Source organism: Ictidomys tridecemlineatus, chromosome 9, assembly GCF_052094955.1.
Source record: "Ictidomys tridecemlineatus isolate mIctTri1 chromosome 9, mIctTri1.hap1, whole genome shotgun sequence".
Classification (NCBI taxonomy): domain Eukaryota; kingdom Metazoa; phylum Chordata; class Mammalia; order Rodentia; family Sciuridae; genus Ictidomys; species Ictidomys tridecemlineatus.
In genome coordinates, this window is record NC_135485.1 from 124,322,427 (window position 1) to 124,349,472 (window position 27,046).

At 32.1% G+C, this 27,046-nt stretch overlaps 1 protein-coding gene across 5 annotated transcripts in view; it reads left to right on the plus strand.

Annotated features, from left to right (window-relative positions):
* Lrba (LPS responsive beige-like anchor protein) overlaps positions 1-27,046 on the plus strand; it is a 648,575-nt gene that overhangs the window by 197,664 nt on the left and 423,865 nt on the right. For all 5 annotated transcript variants that reach the window (XM_040293201.2, XM_040293202.2, XM_040293204.2 and 2 more), the window contains exons 32-34: positions 5,235-5,313; positions 6,668-6,801; positions 10,164-10,225. In XM_040293201.2, coding sequence (XP_040149135.2) covers positions 5,235-5,313; positions 6,668-6,801; positions 10,164-10,225 — 275 coding nt within the window. The remainder of the gene's footprint in view (positions 1-5,234; positions 5,314-6,667; positions 6,802-10,163; positions 10,226-27,046) is intronic.

Below are 27,046 nucleotides of genomic sequence, written 5' to 3' on the forward strand. Positions count from 1 at the left end.
AAGTGGTTCTTTAATTCATCTTTTAAAACAGATTAGATTCTGCTGTAGTCTTGATTTTAAATGGTAGTCTTTTTCTCAAAGTTAGGTATCAACTGTCTGCTGACTACAATTGTAAAGTGCTTTTGATTGTAAAATGCATCAGGTTTGAGGTGCTGCCATGTGGAATAATGTGCATTTTGCCATGATGAGAGAGGCTGTTACAGAAAAATATCCTTAAGTAGAGATTCCCTCAAAAAAATTTTTTTTGGGGGGAGGGGGTTACTAGGGATTTAACTTAGGAGTGCTTTACCACTAAGCCACTTCCCAGTCCTTTTTTTTTTTTTTTTTTTTTTTTTTTAAATTTGGGGATGGTATCCCACTAAGTTGCAGAGGGCTTCTCTAAGTTGTGGATGCTGCCCCCAAACTTGCACTGTTTCTGCCTCAGCCTCTTGAATTGCTGGGATTGTAGGCATATACTACACCCTACTAATTTTGGTTCTTTTAAAATAGGCCCAGGTTTTTTGCTACCTTTCTCAGTTTAATTGATTCTCTGCCTGAATTCACATAAAGTTTTTATATACACATGTATGTGTGTGTGTGTGTGTGTATGTTTGTGTGTGTGTGTGTATATGTGTGTATATATATATATAGAATGGACACAATACCTTTATTTTATTTATTTATTTTTATACCTTGCTGAGGAGTGAACCCAGAGCCTCACACGTTCTAGGTAAGTGCTCTACCACTGAGCTACAACCCCAGCCTCCACATGAAGTTTTTTTTTCAAGGAGTATATGTATTAATCTATTTTATGCAGTATTTTGTAATATTTTATTGTTATTTGAAACAATTAAAAAATAAGCATTCAGTGATTGGCCATTTTTTTATCATTTTCCTATCTTTGCTATAATTATTTTTTCTATACATTCACAAACATACATACATGCAATTTATTTTCTGAATGATTTGGGATAAATTTAAAGATATTATGACAATTTTCTCTAAATAAGTCAATGTGTTTCCTTTCTTACATATACATATATTGACACGTAAATGTTGGAATTAGGACATTGATAGGGATGCAAAACTATTAACCCATTCACGTTTCTTATTTCAGTAGTTTCTATAGGTTCCCATCAATGCCCCTTAGAAACATCTCCCTTATTCTAGTATCCAGTCTAGTCCACGATGTGCATTTGATTATCAAATATCTTCAAACATTTCAAACTTACTGTATTTTGATTTGTTATTAATTATCTTTAATGCTTTTGCAACTTTCTTTGTTAAACTAAAATAAAATAGTTTTATTTTATACTGTTAAAAAACCTTTTCAAGTTTTTGTTAATACAACCATGTATATAGATAAAAATACCTTTATGTATGTGAAAAATCACCAGGAACACTATGAAATCGCAGTTCTCAGTGATAAGATATATATTTTTCATATGTTTAAAAATCAGAATCCTCCCCATAGTTTAAGTGCTAATTTGTATCTTACCATAAATTGTTTGATCTTATTCTTTCTCTATTTCCTTTCCAAATGTTATGTTTACATTTCTTTCCTTTTTTTGTAAGTATTATTTTGTGAGTTGTTTTATTTATCACCTTAAACACAGGAGTAGTACTATTTTGGTCTAATTATCTTTAAATTTTTTATTTATACATTTTGCTCAGTTTTTCTGTCTATCTATCTATCTATCTATCTATCTATCTATCTATCTATCTATCTATCTATTATTTCTTACATCCATGACAGTAGTGGAGTGCAATACATTCATAATTATCCATTCACAGCACCATTTTTCATAATTCTGTATATAAAGTATGTTCATGTCAAATTATGCCATTATACATGAGCTTTCTTATTTTTTTGCAATACAATTCTTAATACACCTGTGTACCACAATTTATCTTATCTATGTTTGTATATAAGATATGTTGACACCAAATTCACATGAAGTTTTCATCAGTGCCTTCCAAGCAAAGAGTACCAGGACTTTGGTTTAATAAGTTTGTTATTCTTTGAAGTATGTGACTGGAGAAATGTATGTCATCTTAGGAATGATGTTTATCATGGGATTTGAACTTGTATTAGGTGATTTTGGTGAGGATTTTAGGAAGTAAGCCTTTTGGATTGAATACTGTTAGGAAGCAAGGGTAATTCTGTGATTAGATATTATCCTAATATCTAGGAGGGCATGACTGAGACTGCCACTGAATTTTGTAAATAACCAGCTTTCTTTGATAATAGGGTTTTGGATGTTTGATTATTTTTGTTATTTGGGGAGAGTTCATTTTTTCCTCTGTGTTGGAACATGATTATAACGTGGTATTACGTTGATTCTTCTTGGTCACTGAATATCCTTGTCTGATGTTAATATTATTCTGTGAAATTGTTTGTTATGGGTAGATGTGGTGTCCCCCAAAAGCTTACCTGTGAGACAATGCAAAAAAGTTTGGCGGAGAAATGACTGGGCTATAGCCTTAGACTAATCAGTGAGTTAATCCCTGATGGGATTAACTGAAGTTTAGGGTGTGGTTAGAGGAGGTGGGAATTGGAGTGTGTTTTTGGTGTATATATTTTGTATCTGGAGAGTGGACTGACTCTCTCTCCTTCTTGATCACCAAGATGTAAGCTGCTTCCCTTTGCCGCACACTCTGCCATGATGTTTAGCCTCATCTTGAGCCCTGAGAAATAGAGTCAGCCTTCTGTGGACTAAGACCTCTGAAACCGTGAAACCTCAAATAATCTCTTCCTTCTCTACAGTTGTGCTGATTGGGTCATTTAGTCATAGCAGCAAAAAAGCTTACGAAACATTGTTTATATTTAAAATTGTTTATGTATAATACCAAGATCTAGCTGTGGGCCCCAATTCAGCTCCTAACAACAAACAATAAGGCTTAGCTGATGTCCTCAGATGTCAGAGGACTACATTTTTTCCTTCTCATGTATTTTAACCATCTTTCTTTCTGTATTCTAGATGAGCATTTATTCTTTCTTCTCCCTTTTTCTCTTGAAGTCTCAGAAAACTGTCTTCCAAATTAGCCTTCTAAACTCACTCTTCAAAGACTTGTCATAATGCATATTATTTCTGTTCTTACCCATTCTCTGTCAGGGTTAATTTCCTGGCAACTATTTTTCTCTTGCCATGTAAAATTCGCAAATACAGTTCTTTGCTAATAACATAAAGAACATGATTCCTATAGGAGACAATAGTTTGAACACTTTATACTATAAGAGGATGAACTGGTCATTTAACAAAAATAGTTACAAGAGTATCTAAGGTTATCTGGAAGCATTGATTGGAAAGACAAACAAAATCATATGATGAAAGTTAATTTGACATAGTAGTTTGAACAATGGAAGTGAAATAAAATAGTAGGAAATAGGTAAGGAAGTATATACCAGGTGAGAAAATTGATCTATTAAATATAGGAGTTCAGAGTGGCTAAGGGAATCATTTCTGTAATTCATATTGATTGAAGACCTTCTATTGTGTTAGATTCTCTAGACTCTAGGTAGATGGATGAAAAAGATAAAAGTTTCTGTTTTCAAAAAGTCTGTATAATAGAAGAACATTTTAAAAATCAACTAAAGTAGTGTGGCTGGAGAGAGGGAGGTGGCTGCTAAGGTGTGCCATGTCTTTAGACAGCTGAAAGCCCATCTGGGTCTGTCAGGTCCTAGGTGAGCAGGTCATTGCCCCATGTCTTCCCATAGAGTTTTGTTACTCTTGTATTCCTTGGCAGCAGCAATAGATCAGGACAAATTGAGGGCTGCATCAGAGCTACCCACCAGAAATATGTACAGGATGCATTGCATGCTATCTTTGCACAGGTGTTCCTTCAGATGTTTTATGAGTACATGACTTCACTTATGGATTGGAGATAGGAAAGTAGACAGTTTTCCTCCTCCTTCCCTTCCCCAGCACATTTTTACAAGTCCTTCTTCGTTCACCTTAGGAACAATAAGCTTTCCTAGGTACTGATTAGTGTTAAACCCCAACACTGAGTATGTTAGTGAGTCCTTGACTCAATAAAAAAGTGCTGGAGATGTAGTTCAATGGTAGAGCACTTTCGAGGCTTTGGGTTCAAAGTACTACCAAACAAACAAACAAACAAATAAATAAAAATAAATAATGTGACAGCTGCTTCAAAATGTATACTGTAATGACAGTGAGAGTAAATGACAGAATGTAAATTCTGCTTGAATCATTTAAGAAAGGTTTCTCAGGTGTTCATTGGTTGTTTGACTGACTAGACTTAGGCTGTCAGCATATAGCAGATGTTAACTGATGACTGAATGACATTTTTTTTATGGTAATGGAGGTATAACTATTTGTGATAGTCAGTTCTTTATTGCTGTGATCAAAATACCTGACAAGAACAACTGGGAGGATGAAAAGTTATTGTCTCACAGTTATGGGCTCACAGTTTTCAGAGATTCAGTCCATGGTCAATTGACATCATTGCTCTGGACATGAGATGATGCAGAACATTATGGCAGAAGGAAAGTAGCTCATTCATAGCAGCCAGGAAGGAAGGAGGGGATGGAGAGAGAGGGAGAGAGAGAAAAAGAGAAAGAATACATGCATATGCATGTATGAGAAGCCAGGGACAGAATATAAAAGGACCCACCCCTAGTGACCTACTTCTCCAGTCATGTCTCAACTACCTGTAGTTACCACTCAGTGATTCATTTAAATTATTAATCCATGCCAGGTATGATGGTGCATGCCTGCAATCCCAGTGCCTTGGGAGGTTGAGAGAGGAAGATGGCAAGTTTATGGCTAGCCTCAGCAACTTAGTGAGACCCTGTCTTAAAATAAAAATAAGAAGGACTGGGGATGTACCTCAGTAGTAAAGCATCCTGGAGTTCAATCTCCAGTGTAAATAAATAAATAATCAAATAGATAAATCCACCTATTAGATTATAGCTCTCATAATTTAATCTGAATTTCACCTTTGAACAGTCTTGCACAGTTTTTTTGAGCCCAAAACCTTATATCCGAACAACTTTTTATTTACCTCTTCAGTCCATGAACAGAAGGATTGCTTAGCTTGATAATTGACATGGTAACTGAATTTATTTATGAAAAGATTCAAGAAAATGATTGTTAGACTTTAATGTTATCCAAATGGATGTTTTAAAAATGCATTGGTAATATATTGTTATTCATTGGTATGATAACATGTTTGTTTGAATCCTTGCATCTAAAACCAGAAAATTCCTGTCAATGATTATTTTTCTTTTGTAGGCAGTAGATCATCAAATGCAAAATTGCCCTCAGTTCCAACAGTTGGTTCAGTTCCACAAGACCCTATTTCAAATATGAGGTATTTAAACTATGAAGTTGGATATTTTGATTTATGCCTTTGAATTACGTTTAAAACTATTTAGCTATGCTTATTTTCCTTATTTCCATCTTCCTCCTTTTCCTCCCTTCCTCTCCTATCCCCTCCTTCCTTTCCAACATATGTCTCTCCCTCCCTTCCAGTATACATGGAATTTAAAAAAGTTTTTTTAAAACATTTAGAGACTTGGAAATATTTTAGAAGTTAATTTTGTTTCAAAAGATTATAAGATGTAAAATGTTCATGGGACATAGCTATTTGTAATATATAACAGTGCTACATGCATAACATATATTTATGTAAAATAAATATTTTTATTGTCACTTGCCTTATTTGTAAATATGTGTTTCAAATTCTAATTTGTAATGGTGAGAAAGTGTTTTCTACCACTAGATCCCTAGTGAACAGAGAATTCTTGATTTTCTTTAACATAATTGGGAAATCCACAATTTACTGCACAATATGCCCTAAGATATTTCAAGTGTAGGCTTGTTTTTTTGGTATTTTCTAGGGTTGAAAAGTTCTATGAGTTACATAGAAGAATTGTTATTAAGGGCAGTACCTGTGAGGAGATGATTACTGATAGTGAAACTTAGATAAGTTTATGTTGTTTGTTTCTGTAGCAACTACTTTCTTGATAGTTTGAACTGGAAGTACCCCTGGTGTGAACAGTGATAAGTAGTGGCTGTTCACATATTTGTTTGGCTTATAAAGCTTTAGATACTCTTAGTATCCTGAAATGCAAGGGACTTTTTTTTTTTAAGTCTTTAAATATATGTTTTTGTATGCATGAATATATGTAAATATTCATACAAAAATATATTAATGTTAATTGTGATCAGTATAAATGTGCTTTTACATGATATTATTGTATACATTGACAACTTCGAAACAAAAACATGGCCCTTGAACTCAATGATGATTTAGTGTTTAACAGACAAATTTGATGAAGTCTTGAGTCTCTTTGGGTCAATATACAGCTTAAAAGAAAGTGTTTTTTTTTTTTTAATTTTTTATTTGTGATGCTGGGATGGAACCAGGTCCTTATGAGCAAGAGCTGTACCACTGAGCTGCACCCTCAGCCCAAGAAAGTGCTCCTAACAGATGAGTTCCAACTTCTCATAAGAACTGATGCTTAGAATAGTTGTTAACCAGGTTGTCTGTCAGGGCTCAAGGTACCAAGACAGATCAGTAGGAGGACTACTATGCATAGCAAAAATCCTGTGTAGCTCATTTTTAATTTTTGCATAATTTTATATTTCTGTGGAAATATAGTTCATTTTAAGAATGATAAATTGTATTGACTAATTTGAGTAACTTAACATCTTTCTATTAGTATCACAGAGAGACTGGAACATGCTTTAGAAAAGGCAGCTCCTCTTCTACGAGAGATTTTTGTGGATTTTGCACCTTTTCTTTCTCGGACACTTTTGGGTAGCCATGGACAAGAGCTGCTTATAGAAGGAACAAGTAGGTGATTTTTACTTTCATTTATATTGATTTATATTTCAAAGTTAAAAACTTAAATGAATAATAAGAAATCTGTGTATTTTTAGTCTTTGACAAGGCTTCTTATAGAGTCTGAATCTTTTGAAGACTATATCCCATGTGTCTTTTACATTGAAACTTGTTATATATTTTTTATCAGTGATCTCAATGAAGTAGAAATTATGTGGTGAACCAAATAACAAAGAGTTTTTGTTTTGATACTTTATAATTAGCCATATGTGTAGAGATTTGAAGAGACTAGTGTCACAAGGTTTCACTAGAGCTTAAGCTCCATATAAAAAACAGTATATTGCCACGTTAGGATTGTGGAATGTTTTTTTAGTTTTTATTAGTAGGATTCTATGTTACAAATAAGTAGAGATAATAGTAGTATTGTACTTCATCCTGCTTATATCATGCATAAATTACTAGATTTCTTCTAATAATTTGAGATTGCATCAAACTAGATAGCATGCAGAAGTAGATTACTAAGGGTATTGAGGGCCAAGTTATTTATGGAATGGATGAAGAATAACAATTATTTATCCTTTTTTTGCATGGGCATTTACATGTAGTGTCTTCAAATATTACACAGGATGACTCAATAAAGTGAAACAAGACTTACTCTAAATTTATTTAGGCAACATATATCAGTTTAACAGAGGACAATTTTTTTCAAGTAATTAAGTCTATTTAGGAACTTAACAGATTCACTTTGAAATACCAGTCTTCAATCCCAAACTAAGAAATTTTAAGGAGAAAATAGAGGACTTATATCAATGATGAAACAGAATTAACTTTTGTGTTTAAAAGTATTAGTACTAAATGATTGCTCACTCTGGCTTATCTTTGTCCATGTCCTTATCATTTAGGATAAAACACTATTATTCTATCCAAGCTTACAGATCCTGGAAAAATACCCCCAATCCCTATCTCAATGTCTTTAAAATATCAATATACAACTTTAGTATCAATATCTTTAAAATATCAATATGCAGCTTTAGTATATGGAGTAGGTGGTGAATGATTTTATTTCCATAGAGTCAAAAAGTTGCAATAAATTTATATGAAAACCAACATTCTCATTTTAGAAATATTTATGTTTTGAATGGTAATTTACTTTGATATATCTAGAACATAATTTATTTAGCCATGGACTATTTGATGAAGTTTTGAAGGACTTTTATTCAGTAAGTAATAAAATTTGAAAAGACCTGAATTAAAAAATAGAATAGTCTATATTACAGGAATTTTCTATAATTTGTATTTCACATACTAATTTATGTTTTTCAAAGTAGTATGTGACAACTTATTAACTATATTCTTTACTCCCAAAGTTATTTATTTGTTCTTATAGTATCAATGTCCTTTAGTCAGGGAGGTTAGTGTTAAGAGGGCTAATATCAGATCTATCATGTCCTCTGAACCCCTTTCTCACTTATAATTGAGCATATTCTCCACCTCACTAACTGCTCCTTCCTCCCATAAGCCCCACATTAACTGTTCAAATCAAAATGAATAATAAGAAATGTGTGTATTTGAAGTTTTACTAGCAATGATGTTCTGAGCATTCAGCTCAGGGATCAGTGGATATATTTTTTCCTGACTCTTCATGTCAACTAGGTGGCAAATATCAACCTTTTCCTGGTTTACTAATCTTTAGTCTGGTTTACACTAATCTTCAGTCTTGGGAAATAAGACTGAAATAAATAAACAACAAACAAATAAATAAGTCATATGCAGATCCAGTTTTTGCTGAAGTATTTAGGTATTGAAATAGCCTATAAGCATGATTGAAGAGACAAAAGAGCATGTAAAAATATTTCTGATTTTGGATAGCCCAGAAATCTTTTTATCCCTTTTGCTCATTATATAAGTAAATTTAAAAGGGTCCAGATCAGGACCCAATGGTCAAAATTCTAACTCCTTTAGAATAGTACAGTAATGATGAATGATTTAATTGTGGAAAGTTCTGAATTTATTTGCTAGTGTAATAATTTTTGAAGTTGGAGTAAAACTGAACTTCTTGTATATTTTATGAACAGTGACAGACTTTGAGACCAGCAGAGGGCTGCACCAGCAATGAGAGATGGAGCATTGCTCTGCCCTTGCTTTTTGGCCTTGGCAGCATTAGCCCGAGGAGCTTACTTAGCCCTACAAAAACCACTCTTTAATTAATGCATTACCTGCTTACCTAAAGCAATATAAACATGTTCTTTAGCTATTTTTTTCCAGTGCTATTTTTTTGTGTCAGTGATTATTTTCTAAAAATAATAAAAATGGTTGTGACTTTTTTAAAAAACGAAGGAGCGAACGTCCTTTTTAATCTGAATGCAATTTGTAAAGCTTCAAAATGCCAACATATGCCGTCAATGCACTACAAGAATTATTATTAAAACGGAAGAAGAACTAAAGAGCACAAAGATAAGAGAAAGGGAATGGATAGGATACCTGGAAGAGTTTTACTGGAGAAAGGGGGGGGGGAAGTAATGTTATTGATTGTTTAAATGCCACTAGAAATTATTTTAGCTGTCATACACTGGAACCTAAGCTTGTGTTTGCTCAGAAAAATATAATAATTATAAAATTATAATAATTCTAGTCACTAGTAATGTAATTTAGTCCTTTTAATTAGTGGTATTTTTATGGATACTGGTTATATACTGTTCTTTGAATGATTTTATTGGTAATTAAAACTAAAGAGTTATTTAGATGGGTATTAACCACATTACAATTTCTACCTAAGGATATTTTTGGAAAACCAAAATGACACATAAAAGAGAAAATGTAAATGAATTAATTTATAAGAAATCAGGAATAACAGACAACGGCTTGCATTTCTGTTAAGGTTTAGTGTGAGGTCAGAGGCCAAGGTACTAATAAGAGTGTTTGGGATGTCTGCTGCCATGAAACAAAATGGAAACTTGATTGATAGCTGGAGGGTTGAAGGGAGAGAGTGTGGTGGAGAAAGCAAAGGTCAGAGAGCCATTTCCCTTCTCTGCATGTATAACGATCAACTCTCTCCAAAACAAAATGTAGATGATATTGATCAATATGGCATATGTTGTCCACATTTCCATGAGTATTGTGAAATGTCATTATATATGAAGTTATAATAAATGTTTTAGTATTTTGAAAGTTAAAATGGTATCTTTTACCAAAATTGTGGCAATTATGAAACCATGTTTACATGATCACATCATCAGTTGTGTACAGGTATGGTTCTTAGCAAGATGTTAATGTTTTATTTTAAAAACCATTTTGGACAAAACTGTGTAACCAACAAATCAATCTTGTATTTTTTTTTCTTTGTAATTGTTTTTAAAAAATTCTCTTTAAAATAGGTCTGGTTTGCATGAAGTCTAGTAGTTCAGTTGTGGAGTTGGTTATGCTACTGTGTTCTCAGGTGAGTACAAGAATAAATGTTGAATTTAAAGTAAATTTTTACATGAATTTGTTTTGATAAGCAAGTATATTTGCATTATTACTAGGTTATACAATAACGAGATTTTGGGTTTTCTGTTTTAAAATAATTTTATATGTATCTTGAAAATATGATTATTTTGAAATAAGTACTGAAAGAAAGGTGGTAGGTAAATGAGAAACAAAAGCTTTTAGAGTCACATTAAAAATGTCCACATCAAATGATTTTGAGATGACTGTTTCTCTGCTTTGTATTTTAAGGTTACAGAAACAGATTTATTTCTATACTTTGCGAAGTGCCACTCTGATTCCACTGGGAATCATGGGTTTACTTCCTTTTTGTGCAGAGGTTATAAAATGAGTGATAAATAATTTTGAATCCTTGTCATTGCTAATTATTTTTGACATACACAGTAGACTTGGGAAAGCATCAACAAAAATGTGGTAGCTATCATAATAATATGATGTGGAAAATAATTTCTAATAGCAAAATTAGACATGTTCAGACATATTATACTTAGATTTTTTAAATAATTTTAAAAATTTATGTAAAAATCATTTATCCTGTGCTATTTTGTTTTCTGTTTTGCTATTAAACAGATGAATGTTTTTATTGAGAGTTTTCTTTGTAGTCTTTTAAAAGTGATATCTTGCTGGTAGTAAATTCCCCTACTTAAAACTTTAAAAAAGCCTTTCTTAATAGGAAGGGTATTGGTCTAGAGGTCAAGGGTTTTGACCCATTTCAACACCTTTGACCTTCATTTACAACTCTCATGGTTTACTTGCCTAATGAATAAGGATAATGCAAAATTAATGCTTCTTTGTATCGATTTATTCATTTTAGTGCCTATATTGCCAAATTTATTTAGACTGTGCTGATGGACATTTCATGAATACAAATTAAAGAATCATAGAAGGTGTGAAAAATCAATGCTATGCTTTATCAATAAAGTGCAATAAGAAGAATTACTTCTAGGGATTTTCATAATGAACTTGTGAGGAGTAGTTATATTTGTTAGTGGGATTATTATTCTTAGATTTAGTGAAACTCATGTTTGTATAATTTTTCTCTTATTTAGAAAAGCTTCTTTCTTCAAAAGCCAACTAAATAAAACTTTTCATTCAGCCATCTGATTTGAAATAATTCATTATTTCTTGGATAGAAATTGCCACATAACATTCTCATTACATACATGAAATTACCTTTTCGAAGCATTTATTTACAGTTTTTTTCAAAAGAATATGGGTTTGTTTTTTATAGTGACATAATTGTTTCATAAGTGAATTTGATAGTGAAGTTTAATTTTCAAGTTTAGTGTTGAATATATTTTTGGTACATGAAAGCTATTTCAGACATAGTATATTACATATTTGAACATTAGACGCCACGAAGATAAAGAATGACACATTTTAACACAACTATTTCTCATGTGTACCACAGTAGTATTTAATACTTACCCAGTCAAATGGTATATAAAGATCACTTAGTAGAATAAGTTTCAAAAGCCAAAAATTCTCAAGGTTTTTGTTTGAATAACATACATTACTGGGTATTTGAAGTCCCTAGCATTTTTTATGAGTTCTTCAAAAGTTCCATGGCATCTCTACAAGATGTAGCACAGTGTGAAAAATGATGTGAAAAATGAAGCCAGAATTAGCTCCAGATGTATACAGATTGTTCCCGGGTGATAATTACATTTTTCACTTTGAATTTTCCTAATTCAAAGAGGTCAACTTGGTAATCACAAAAGTGATTTATTTTGTTAAGAAGTGAACTGTCTTTTTCTACATGAAAGCTTCAGAGATATGAAATTGAATTTCAAGTCGACGTTTTGCAGATATTGGGTGGGGATGTTTTGAGTTTGATTGATAATTTTTTTTAGTCTGAGATAGGGTGAGAAGTAAAAAGCTACCATCTTGCCAAAATTTTAATTAATTTTTTAAGAGGAGATGGAGAGGATTGAGTGCCAAAGATCGAAAGATCAGGTCAAAAACTCCTTTTTAATCACATAAATAATGGGTTATGCTTATGAACTTAACATCTGCAAATTTGATTTAGAACTTTACAAATTAGTTGGTGTTAATTTCATGACAATCAGCCATGTTCTGATTATTTTCTTGAATCTTTTCAAAACTTTTTCCTTTTGTATTTTTTTGAACAAGGTGCTTAATCACATTTTATTACAAATGGAAATTAAAGCCTAAGTTTCAAAAATGAGGAAGTGATTACATTTGGTTGTTGACAGTAAGACCAACCAAATTGATCACTATACATTTCTTTAAAGCTTCAACTAGCATTATGTTTTTCCATGTTCATTTCATTCATTAATTGTTGATTAGGAGAATTTTATATTTTATCTTATTTACATTTTAATAACAGGCAAAATGTTGCTATTTAGAATTGAAAACTTCCTGAAAACACTTAGCATTGCATTTTTGAGCAAAATTAATTTATATTTCAGGTTTACTAAATTAGATTCATTCATATGTTGAATCTCAGATAAAACAATTGAAGAACTATCTAAGCTTCAAAAACTGTTTAAATTAAATCCCATTACTTCTCAAAATAAAATTGCATACATTCTTTAGGAGACTGTATGTTCTTTATGCACAGAAAAAGTTAAACAAGTTCTCAACAATATTTCAGATTCATCGTCACAATCATGTAACTAATTTGTGCTCCATATTTGCTGTGAGTGCTATGTATAAACCTGATGAAATCTACTTGAATTTAAAGAAAATGTTAAATAAATGTTTCAAGTAATATTACTCCAGTGTTTTATACAGTGTTTGAATCTTGCTCATTTGACATTAATATCATTTTTGAAAGAATTGACATTGCATTCAAGGCCACTTTATAAAAGCGTTGTGTTGCTCATCCTAATTCAGTCTGACATACATTCCAATAACACTACCTCCCTTCTTGGGTTTAAAGCTAAATTTATGACTGTGCATTGTGAAGTGCATCATTTAAAAATGGTTTCAACCCAAAACATCTAATAAATAAATAATGTGTATGGCTACTCAGTAGTAGACTTTCTAGACTAGAAATCATTCCATCGGATACTCAACAGTCCACTATCGGAGAGGGCTGTCAGATAAATCTTGTGGTAGCTGCATTCATGTCCTGTAAATCACATATTATTGTCTGAGCCTTCTGCCAGGTCATCTATTCTTTTCCCATTTATCAGAAATGCATACAGTATATAGAAAAACTAGAGGCAGCATGTAGTCTGTCCTGGCATCCTGTCTGAGTAATTAATTAGCAGCAAAGGGTAATTTAAAATGCTATCATAGTCTGATTTTTCTTACAAAATTTTAAAAATCACAGTAAGTAGATTTTTGGAATTTAAGGAAGCATTTTCTTCACCTGAAGGTATTGATATAAGACTTGGTCAATTTTGACTTAAGTGTTTTTTTCTTTCTGTATCTCTGAACTATTAATTTAAACATTATAATATTCATAATAAGAATCAGCACCATTCTCATGTTACTTTTGTCTTTGAAATTTTTTAAATCATGAAACATATCTTTTGTGTTTTTACTTTATACTCTTATTGTTTTAATCCTAGATTTCTTTTCTATTTGAGTTTATCTTTTCTGAATATATGACACTAATGCTATTACCTTTGCCTCTTTAGTTCATGAACTTTTCATAGTTGTGATGGGTAGTTGATTATGAGTGTGTTATTTCAATACCAGTACACAGGCACGCTTGTCCATTATTAGGTCTTTTACTGCTTATACCTCATTTCTTACCATGTAGAAGGTATTTGAAGTTACCCAAATGTGCCATTGTATTTTTGTGTGTGGGCACATGCTTTTTTTTTTCCCTAAAATGACCCCTTTTCAAATGTGGTAACTCTTTAATTGTTGACTTCTCATTATTAGGAACACAGCTTAATTATTCCTTTCTCAGAGATGTGTATGGCATCTCATTTTATCTCTGTTTTTCATTTCATTGCATCCATCATAGAATTTAATAGGACTTGTAAATATGTATGTGTGAATATGTTCACTTTTACTGTTAGTCTTCCTTTCTACACTTCAGATTCTAGGAAGGCAACAGCCATTTCTGTTTTGTCATTAAAATATACTAATACTAACATAGTCCTTGGCACTTGAAAATCAAATCAATATTTATGGGAAACTTCTAGCAATCTTTTCTGGCCAGTGTTCCTTGACTTCCCACTTTCCCACAGTTCTGTGCATCAATGTGGTATCATTCAGTGCACTCGCTCATCCATCTCATAGTAATTTCATCATGTACTTTAATTGCTCATGGTTTTTCTTTTCCTTCCATTTAGAGTATAAATTTTTTGAAGGCTAGGAATTTTTCACTTTTGATTCCATCTCTAATATTGCATATTGCTGAAGCATATGTTTATATAATTGTATAATTATTAAGTGAATGGCAACAAGAGTCATAAATCATCATGTTTTGGACTTTTTGTCTTTTTTCCTCATCTTTTTTATTGGTGCATTATAGTTGTACATATCATGGGATTTGTATTACATATTTGTACGTGCACACAATGTAAGAGTACAGTTTGGCCAGCAGCACCTTTTGGTTGTTTTCATTATGAATATTCCCTTACTTTTTGATATTAATTACTTCTTATATTAAGTGCCAAATTTTATTAGATCAGCTATTTTGTCATTACTGAATACTCTAGTTGTGTTCATGTATAAATAGGGTCTTTGCTTTTTACATTTTCCTTTGGCTTAATTAGACTCACCTCTTGAAAAAGTCAACTAGATTGAGGCCTAATTTATATACAATAAATATATACATTTTTTTAAAAGCTCAATGAATTTTGACATATTCATAACCATGTAATAGTCATTTTAATCCAGAAAGTTTCCCTATGCCCCTTTGTAATCAATCCCAACCTGTGTCACCTCAAATGCCACTAGTTTGATTTCTGTTACTATGGATTAGTTTCACTTACTGTAAAACTTTATAAAAATGGAGGTTTATTTCTTTTAACTGGGCCCTTAGATACTCATATTGTAGAGGTACATTTCAAACTTTTACATTAAAATTCACATCCAATTTTAGAAAATTATGTAATCTTTAAAAAGAAATCATTGAGCCCGTAAAACAAAGGATTATTTTTTGCCAACTACAAAATAGGAATTTTTACTAAAAATTGTGTAGTGGAAGTAGAATGTTTTTCACCTGTAAAGAAATCCTATTTATAAGACTTTTGTACATCATCATGGAGGGACCATTAGCTATATTTTTTAGAATTTTTCATTTTTACTGTCTGTCAGGCTTATTTCAATAATTTCTCTACTAAGAGCTTTGTGTGATTCTCCTTGCCTTGGCTGAGGCCCCAGCTCCTTATGCCTGCTGTGGTTTTTCCGCATCCATTCATTCAGCAAACCCGTGTCATGGTTTTAGTTGAGCCCCTCCCTTTAAGCTATGCCTTAAATAGATCAAGAGGCAAAAATTAGTAAGAAAGACAAATGACTATAGTGCAAAATAGAATTTTATAAGGATTGAAAAATAAAGAAAACACTTGGACATGGATATGTATTAGGGACAAAACTAGTTACCAGTCCTTATTTGATAGTTTATTTTTCTTACACTAGATTTTTTTTAAGAGCTTTATAGTTTTACATAGTAGTTGGGTTCATCCCAGCAAACTCATACATGCTTGGAATCAATTTCAGTTCATGATTCCTCCTTATCCCTTCCTCTTTCTCTTCTTCTCCTCCCTTCCATCTCCCATCTTCCTTTCTCTACTGTACTGGACTTCTTTGGCTAGTCAATTTATTTATATTTGATTGGTTCTTTCTATCTGTGTATAAAGCCAAAGTTCCCTGTGCTATATTTATATATGCACATAATATGATTTTTTAAGGATTCATTTTTCATTGCCTCCTCTTACCCATCCCTCGACTCTGCCTCTTGCTCCTTCCATATTTCTGATCTTCCCTTTATCTTAATGTTATCCTTCCCTCTCCCTTTCCTTTATTTTATGAGTTGATCATTTTAGTCTACTAAAATAGCTTTATAGTCAATTTTTTCTGGGTTCTATGTTTTTATAATTTCATCAGGATCAACAGATAATACAGTTTCTAAAGCATTTCCTCTACTCTGTCCAGTGTCTATAACTTTTCATTGTTTGAATTCTGGTAGCAATGTGCCTCCTTGATCAATTTTCACACTCTGACTTTTCCAATACAGTTATTTCCAGAGTGTGTACTGTGTGATAATAATGCATGTTCTGTGAAGAAAGTATACAGTATTAAATAACACTGGAAAATATTGGTTTAAATATATTTCAATTAGATGTCTTGACTGTAGGGTCTCTCAAGGCCACTAGTAAATATATATATGTGTGTATACATATTGTGTATACTTATAAAATAGTGTTTATTGTTGAATCTGTAATGATTCACATTTAATCACAGAATCCTTTTTATTATCATACTGCCTGTGGTTAATTTTTGTGGAACATGATTTGTGAAAAGCTACTGTTGTGTTAGAGGAGGGTCAGAGTGTGGACAGAGAAAGTGTCTCTTTTTAGTACTCTGCATTTATGTTACTCTGTGTCTTCAGTTGTAGTGAATAAGCAAAAACATTAGATATGCAAAATTATAGCTTTTTACTCCAGAAACATTGATTATTTTTGTTTTGCTTCATTCAAAAGAAACTATCTCATTCATTTGTTTCCTCTCCTTTGTAAGTAATTTGGACGTATCTCTCAGTTTATGCAGTTTGTATAGGGAGAGGTTTTTAGAACTTATCATAAGAAAGACTGGTATTCTTTCTAGAAGAATTCAAATTTAATCTAGTATGTGTTTTGTTTTTACCATATTCATGTAGAACTAACCTCAGGTTCAAAGGTAAATTTAAATGTTTTGCTATCAGTTGAAAGTGTAATTATTTTCTATATTTACTGAACAAATCATTTTGGACCAATAGTGTAATTCATGTTCTGTGATTATGTTTCAGCATTGGCATAAAGCCTAGAAACTAGAGTCAAAATGTATTTTGTATTAATGAGATATGACATGTACTGTTTTATATCCAATTATAGATACTGTACTGTGCTATATATTTAAAAAGTACAAGAGTTCCAAAGGTGATGCACTAATCTGTTTGTGACCCTCCTCTGAAAAGTACGTGAATGCAATAAATTTTCAATAAATTTGTTAAATAAGTGAAAATATTAGCCGCAGGCTCAGTTTTTAAGGTTGTAGATGGACACAATACCTTTATTTTATTTATTTTTATGTGGTGGTGAGAATCAAACCCAGGGCCTTGTACGTGCTAGGCAAGCACTCTACCACTGAGCTACAACTGCAGCCCAGCCATAGACTCTTTGTAGTTATAGCTAAATAGTTTTTTTTTTTTACTTATATTAGCTGATACTTTTGATACACATTTATCCATCCAAACATTAATTAAGATTGCTTGTAATCAAGACCTAGATATAACAATTTGAAGTTTTTATTAAAATGCTAATAAGATTAAAGAATTAAAAGTCAAGAAATGACATGAATGCCTGTTTGAACTGAAATTTGTAGTAATTTTGTGTTTAAGAAAGCATAATTTGTGTTGTTTAGTCAGGTTTTTCACTGCTGTGACTAAAGTATCTGACCAGAACAGTTTTTTAGGAGGAAAAATTTATTAGAGTGCTCACAGTTTCAGAAGTCTTAGTCCATAGAAGGCCAGCTCCATTCTTCGGGGCTTGAGGTGAGGCAAAATATCATGAGGGAAGAGTGTGGGAGAGGGAAGCCGCTCACATGGTGATCAGGAAGCAGAGAGAGGTCTTCACTTGCCAGATACAAATATATACCCCAAAGCCACACCTCTAATTCTCACCACCTCCAGCCACACCTTACCACTTCAGTTACCCCTCAGTTAATCCCTATCAGGAGGTTCATTCACTGATTGGGTTCAGACTTTCATACCCACAATCATTTCTCCTCTGAACCTTCTTGTATTTTCTTACATGTGAGCTTTTGGGGGACAATTCTCCTCCAAACCATAACATATGTATAGGTAATTCCTAAATATAATAAACAAAAGTGATCTCTCTTGGTGAGCCCAAACCTTGAGAAATGAGAGGAGGGTAGAATACTGATTGTTCAAATTCAGCCAGGGGTATTTGGAACCATCCTGAAGTTAATGATTCTTTAGATTTTTTGAGAAAGTCAATCTTTAACATGCTCAGATTTTATTTTTGCATCAGAACATGTTATCTGAATCTGTGTTTATATTATGTAATAAAACATACTCATTCAATATGTTTTTTTGCTTCCACTGTACAATAGGATGAAAATAATTCTAGACCCCATTAACTCTTATTCATCTTATATTTCTAGTTTTGGTACTGCCGACATTGGGTTCACAGAGCTAAGTACTAAGAGTTTAATTTATAGACCTAAAAGTGGTTTTAGCACTTGTCATACTATATAGGAAGATTTGTGTCTCATTAAACTCTAAACTTCTTGGTGATGGGAAACCATTCCTTGTTGTCCCTTTTGTCTGTGGTGCTTATCAGTGTCAACTGCATATTAAACATTTTATAGGTATATTTACCTTGTGTAGGTAAAGATTCCTTCTTTAATCTTAATTCTTGAGCTTAGATTCATTGAAAAGTATTTTAGGTAAGAGAAAATTCCTGTTTGAAAATTATATTATTCCTATTAAATTCTGCCTCAATGTGAATTAGCCCTTATATTTTGGCTTCAGACTCTTTAATTCTGAATTCTTACTCTATATTCCATGTGTTTGAAAGAAGCATGATAAATTCTAAATTCCCTTCACCTGATCATTTTTGGGTCTTAGTTAAAGGAGTCACTGCTAATGATCACTTTTGAAGAAATCAGTTTTGTGCCATAGATTTTGGTCTTTATGAAGATCCATTTTTATCACCTGATAGCTCTGGGTTCATTCCAGATGCTTGTTGGCATCACAGCTTCTGCCAACAAGGACTGTGACAAATGTTGATCCTCTGGCTCTTAAAATTGATGTGTTTGCCTAATATGTTAAAATACCTATTTGTATGTGAAGGTTTCAGAAAAGAAACAGATCTACTTAAATAAAGTAGAATGATCTCACCATTATCTTTCTACACGCTCAAAGCTGTTTGGATGGCAACAAATTTGCAAAGTGCACTAAATGTTGAAACACATACTTTGATATACTGTAAATAAATTATTCTATTTCCTTTGAAACCAACCTTTTATTACAAGGTAAATTGGACTTTAGGGGACAATAGGTTTCTTTAAGATCAATTTATATGTAGCATGGTCCAACCAGGATTAATATAATTCTTATATTTCAACATTTTTAATGTTATTCTTCACTTTTTTGATATGTTTATACCTCTTCCTTAGAATCTACTTTCAGAAAATTAGTGTATATAAATTGATTATCTTTGAGATTTGCTCTTGTACCTATGATCTTTTGGTTGCAGATGGGATGAAAATCAGTAAGGCAGTGTCTAATATTGAGATAAAAAATAAATATAGCCTTTTATTATAATCACCTGGTTTTGTCATGGACCTACCTGTGAGAGTTTTATCCTCATAATGCACAAAGGCAGGGAGAATAGGCATTCTATATTGAAATGCTCAGTTAATATAGGTTTGTGTGCAGTAGAAATAGTTGATTTTATAAGAAGGCACCAGACACCTTTGCAGCATAAATAGGAAGTCATGAGAGATGGAGAGGGTCATTGAAGATTCAGGCTCTATAAATTGGTCATGAAAAATCTGAGAAGCACTAACAGTTTTGAAGTTTATAAAATTAGCTTAATGTCCATACTTTATATTAATTTGGCAAAATATCTGTGTTTTAACTTTATTCAAATTTTTATAACATTCTATTATAAATATATATTTATATTCATATCATTTTTATTATAAATATTATTTGCCTTTCAACAACAGCAATAATATGTTAAAGTTCTAAATAGATCATTTAAGTACCATTTTTTAAAATAAAATATTTAGGTTGATAAGTTAGCAAACATTAAGTTGTCTTTATTTTAATTTGGATGTAGACCTTTCCATAATATTTATTTAAAGTTCTTGTTCCTGTCAAAGAAACACATAATTTCATTTTAGATGCAGACTTTAATCTGAAATACAGAAGTCCTGTTGATTCACCAGCACACTAGGATTTAGAAAACACAAGCTTTTAAGGTAAATTTTGTGGAACTGGCAGTACACCCTGTGGCTTGGCAGTCTAGTCAGAAGGATGATACCATGCTGACTATATTACTACATCTTTGAACATTATTCTCAAGGGTGGTAAATGCAAAACAAAGTAATATCAACTGGCACTTAATTCTGCAAGTTCCCTGCTGATTGGGGTATTCAGTGAAATGGAACTCTTCCTGACAGGAAGTCAGTCTATGAGTATGGAGACATCTGAAAATAAAGTGTGTTTTAATTTGACACCCTACTGTTTTACAACTAATCTTTTAAATTCGGGATTAAGAAGAGAGTTAGAAAAAGGGAGGAACACACAAATGGGAATACCCTTAGCATAACTTTTTTTCTTCTTTTTTTTTGGTTTTGTTTTAATATAATTCTGAATACAGGTCAGTATCTTTGTTTTTCAGCTATTATTGCTTGGGTTTCATAGTTCTTTTTATTACTTAAAATCAATCTACTGAAATTAAGGTATAATGGAAAGGCTAGTTTGAAAGTGTGTAACTTGAGATTGCTTTTCTTTAGTGCCAAATTCTCTGATAATTTTTGAAGGTTCAGGCTATATTCTCATATTACATATTTTTCAAAAATAGTGTATAACATGATGGATTTTAGTACAAGTTATCAAAGTTCATATTAGCCAGTCTAGCTCCTTACCATCCAAGTTTAAATCTTACTGTCTTTTAAAAATGTTTGTACTCTTTGGCTTAGTTCACTTTGAGCTAATATCGTTAGTACTGTAATATGTCAATATGTACAGTTAGAACATGATAAAAATTTTGTAAGGAACAATACTATATTAATAATTATGTATGTATTTCATCTATTGTGTCTTTTTTATTTGGTCTGTTTTAGTCAAGCCACCAGTTTATAGTATGAAAGTTAGAGACATGCACTAAGTTTTAACAAAATCTGAGGTTTGATCTTTGATCTAGGCCTGAATGAAGTAATAATCGAAACCCAAAGCTAATTATTTGCTTTTCCAGTAATAAATTCCTTTGCTGCTTGAAGTGAACTATTTGAGATAACAATTGTTCCCATCATGAGTGATAAGAGGAGGAAGGAAAATGACTAGGGCAGGTTTTTAATGAAAAATGAGGCCAGAAAATGCTGTGATGATAGATACATTTACAACATTATTGTTGTAAATATTATAGTTATAAATATGTGTAGTTTCTATTATAACTCTGACCAGGATCTTTCAGATTTTGTAACATTTCAAATTTCAAATGTTCAGAATAGAAATGCTCAACTTGTATCAGTGTTTCAGTTATAGGGTAGGTCAAAGAATACTTACATCATGATGTTTATCCATAACATGGCTTAGGACTTTTCTGTTATGGTTTATGTCAGCTACTGTTTTCTTAAAAGTATTGATAAATATTTGAAAAGAGTTACAAAATTATCTTGATTGAAAGATCTTATTCTTTTTCTGATTGGCTATAAATTATGATTCTTGACAAATATAAGAAATTACTATAGCAGGTAATGTATATGTCTTAGATATGTTTAAAATCAGAGACCAGAGTTTTATAGGTGAATATAGTATGAAGTTTGGAAGATTTTAATTGTGAAGATATATCATCATTTCATAACACAAATATTAAAAAACCCTAATTTGCTCCTAATGAATATCAACCAAATGTGATGTTATTTCAGTTATTTATATATTATTTGAAGTTAAACTTTGAGCACTCAAATTAAAATCCAATTTTATATTAATCTTAACAATTTTTAAATGATAACATAGTATCAATTTACAGTGGTAAGTGTTCAGAGTGGAAGACTCCAGATGGTTAAACAAGAAGAAACTTTTCTGCTTTTAGTTAAAAACTGCTGTTTCTTATATGGTTTATTTACCACATGTTTAATTCTTAATGTTGTGTGCCATGGGACTGGGTATGCAAAAGTCAGCAGAAAGAGCTCTGGTTTTTACATCTAGAGCTATTACTTTCTGTACAATAATAAAGACACTATTTTATTGGGTTACTTGTAATTAACTTCAGCACTAGGCATTCATATAAATCATTTGTAATCTGTTTTCTTTAGATTTTTATTCTTTTAAACTGGCTTAATGTACATGCTTTCTGTTGTCTTTTTACATATTAATTGAGATTGTAATTGCTTTTTGGAATTAGGCTGTCAGAAACAAACATAAATGAGGATTCTAGAAATGATTGAGGCAAACTAATAAATTTTATATAGCATTTTATAAAGATTTGTTACTGGAATAAATATTCAGTAGTAACATTGTTTTGCTGTGAAACTTAACAAACTAGGATTTTATTCTCTCAAAACGTATCTAGATATTCAAACAGTTAAAATTGAAAACAGTGTTAATTAGAATATATCTATATGTTTGATGTTTTTGAAAATCCTGACAAAGATATGCATTTTCTTTGAACTCCTGTTTATCAAGTTGATATTCTCCTTATAATTGTAAACATTTGAATCTTGATAAGTTTTCATGTTTTGCTGTTAATTACATCTTATATATTGTTTGTGCTCCTAATGTTTTTGATTATTAGTTTAAAATAGAGTAAAAATAAAATGCAGGCAGAGATATTTGAATTAAAGAAGTAAAATTTCAAAAGAAATGTATCTCTGTACATACTTTTGACTGAATTTAAGGTAACAATCTTTATCATTGTAAACTAAATATAAGAAAACAAAAATTTGACTCTTAAAATTACTTCATTGGAAAATTTATAGCAGTCCTTAGAAAGGATTTAGAGGTATGAGATAATTTAATTCTCTCTTATGATACTATAATCTTGACTGATCACTCATATAAAATTATTGTTAATTGTGTTGTGGTTGGAGATAGGACGCATGCAGAATACTGTGCACACATGTCATGAAACCAATGCTTTAAAAAAGAAGGTTAGTTGTTAAATACTTTTTATTACAGCGGCGTACATTACATTGTTTAAAAATGTTTTAAAAATAATTAGCTGTTTTATATAGTTTTAATGGAAGTCTTTCATGTTTCTCTACCAGCAGTCTCTAATGAACACTCCTTGTAATTTCAGTGCAGGCTTTGAGATTCCCTAAAGACGTGACTTCAGACCTCAAAGGGCAGCAATTGCCATATGTCTGGAAGACTAGAGTTGCCAAACAGACTGACCATGTACTAATAGGACATATTTATATAGCTCCCGAATGTGGAGCCCTGATATAGTCTTAATGGTGATCATCTGTTGAGAGCTTGTAGCTGGAAAGGGTTAGAGCAACTTTTGTCACCTTTATGGAAATCAAGCTTTCTGTATTGATTCATGAAAGATACTGACTAATTGATGCAAGTTTGGAAGTTATTAGAAGGATCATTATTGGTTGAGTCATATATTTTTACTAAAATGTTTAAAACCAGATTTTTAGAGTCCAATATAGTAATGCTTTATGTGCCTAAATGCAGCAATGAGAAGATTGTCTTTTAATGATTATTTTGAAATTATTAGATGTTATTTTAATCTTTGGTGTTTTAACAATCTTTGTATCCTATATTTTGTACCTCCCACGAAGAGTTATTTTCTCAATATTCAATTCCTTCTGCATAGTCACATTGAAAAATATTTAAGTAGCAATTATAAAATTGAGCCATTTACTAATCATATTTTAATAGAATTTTTTTCTTTTCTCTTATTTTTAACTTTATACATATATTTATATATATTTTATTTACTGGCTGAGTGATTTTGTACAAAATAGATGTACATTTTAGTTGTGCAGTTGACGAACGTAATTGAAATCAGAATTTTCCAAAGGACAGTAATCTATTTTACTATTTCATTGAGTAATTTGTTTGGTTTATCATATAAAGAGATCTTTCCTTTACAATTATGCTATATTCTTTAATGGTATGTGGTTACTCAAGTTTATGTCTACATGCTGTTGAGAGACTGCTGACACAAAGTACAAACGGTATAGAAAAGCTACTGATAGTTACTTTGAGCACATAAGAGTACTGTATCTTGACTATGAACAGTTTTGCCTAGTTGACCTTTGCCCTGTGCATAATGTGTTTTTCCATTTTGCATAACTACCTTCCCTTCCTCATTTGATCTCTCCTCTGTGGCCTTCTTTAACTTTTAATAGTATTTATGTCACCTCTTTTTAGGTAATTGGAGCTACATCCATCCAATTTTATTTATTTGACAAAGACATAGATAACTATAACATCTTAAAAATTGGTATGGATATTTAAGTAAAGAACCCAAGCCATAAGCATACTCATTAACTTGTATCTGGAGTACTAGCTATTTGGGAGGCTGAGGTAGGAGATTCTCTTGAGCCCAGAAGTTTAAGGGTAGCCTAAACAACATAGCAAGACACTATCTTGAAAAAAAGAGAAAGAAATAGCAAACAAAAAATGCTCAAGCCTTTAAAAAGTAAACAAAATGGTTTAATATGAGTTTAGAAGTTTGTTAACTTAAATTTTTCTTTATTCCTTTCTTTTTAAAAAAATATTTATTTTTTAGTTGTAGTTGGACACACCTTTATTTTATTTATTTATTTTTATGTGGTTCTGAGGATCTAACCTAGGGACTCGCACATGCTGGGCGAGCATTCTACTGCTTAGCCACAACCTCAGCCCCTTCATTCCTTTCTTTAATTTAAATTATGCTTGGTTTCTGAGATCGACACTTATTTTAAAAGGAGAATATTTTACTGTCAATAGAAATAGAGTTAATTTGATTTGGTAGGTCAAAACACTTTAAAAAACAAAATTTTATTAATTAGCTTTGATACATGTTTCTATTTTCATAGTATTTATGGAGCTTGAATATTTATTATTTAGAGGTTCTTCAGAATAATATTTGCAAGATACCTATTGTGCACTTGAAAAATATGTATTTCTGGTAGCCTCGTCCACCCACCCTCAGCCCTGGGAAGCAGTCAGGTGGCCCTGTCCACCTTCTTGAGGTCCTAGGATGCAGCTAAGTATAGCTAACTTGGAGTGGTTCCAGGAGGCAAGTCCTGAGAAGGCATTGGCATGGCTCTATGACAGTTCCCCCTCCTACCCCTTACTGGGCATGTTGTGCTGGGCTCATTTGATTCCACAGAGCCTCTCTGATACCACATAGCTTTGAGAAACTGAGGAGCACTCTGACCTTTGCCAGCCTGTTCTTAGCTGCCTAAACTTGCCACAGTGTTCTCATCATGACACAAGACATGGAAATTTACAATTGCTGGTCACCCAAAGACATGAGTGCCACATTTAGAGATGCTGGCAAACCTAAAGCATCTAAGATAGCTTCTTCCTAGCTGGTGGAACACTTTTACAAACCCCTGAAATCTAGGCTACTGAATCACCTGCAAGTGTGGCTGACATTGTTTATAACTGAAGAAGTTATGTGGAGATTATAATGCACCCACCTTGGACCAAAGCCATGTAGCCTACCCAATTGGCCCCCTAAGCCACATCATCAGCAGAACATCTTGTACTGAAAAAGTCACTTTGTAGAGGCAACTGAACCACATGATGCACAAATATGAATGTAGGGACACAAGAACCATGAAAAAGCAAAATAATCTGACACTTCCAGAGTAAACTTGAGTTCTTGAGGAACAGAACCCAAAAAGAAATTGTTGAATTGCCTGAAAAAAAATTTAAAAATGATGATTCTCAGAAACTTAACAAGGTACAAGAGACTACACATAGTTCAGAAGAAATTAGGAAAATAACTGGTATGAATGAGATTCAGCAAAGAGATATAGATGATAAAAAAGAAACATGTTGAAGCTGAACAACTCACTAAAAGAAACCATACTGTAGAGATTCTTGGTATTTTTCATACGGATGCAAGGGTAGTTCAACATAAACAAAGCAGTAAGCATATTAAAGCACATCAACAGAATAAAGAACAAAAGTCATATATCTCAACTGATACAGAATAAGCATTTAGCATCCCTTTGTGATAAATACCCTCAACAACTTAGGTATAGAAGGCACAGACGTAAACACACTAAAGGTGATGTATAAGAAACCCATAGCTAATATCATATTGAATGAGGAAAACCTAAACTGTTTCATTTAAGGTGTGTAATGAGATAAAGTTGTTCTTGTTCACAACTCTTAATTCAACATAGTAGTAGATGTCTTAGAGCAATTTGGTAAGAGGAAAAAAAGAAAAAATGAAGAAGTCAAATTATCTCTTTTTTGCAGTTGATATGATTTCATATATATAGGACCTAAAGACTCTATCAAAAAACTTTTAGAGCTGGACATGGTGGCATATCCGCCCAGTAGCTCTAGAGGCTGAGGCAGGAGGATTGAAAGTTCAAAGCCAGCCTCACAATTTATCAAGGCCCTCAGCAACTTAGTGACACCCTGTCTCTAAAAGAATTACACAATAGGGCTGGGATGTAGCTTAGTGGTTGAGTGCCCTTGGGTTCAATCCCTGGTACTAAAAAAAACAAACAAAAACAAATAAACAAATCTTTTAGAACTGATAAAATCAATAACGATTAAGAACAAAATTAACATTAAAAAATAAGTAGCATTTTAAAAAATATTTACTTAGTTTTTTAGTTGTAGTTGGACACATTACCTTTATTTCATTTATTTATATGTGGTGCTGAAGATTGAATCCAGGGCCTAGCATTAGGTAAGCGCTCTACT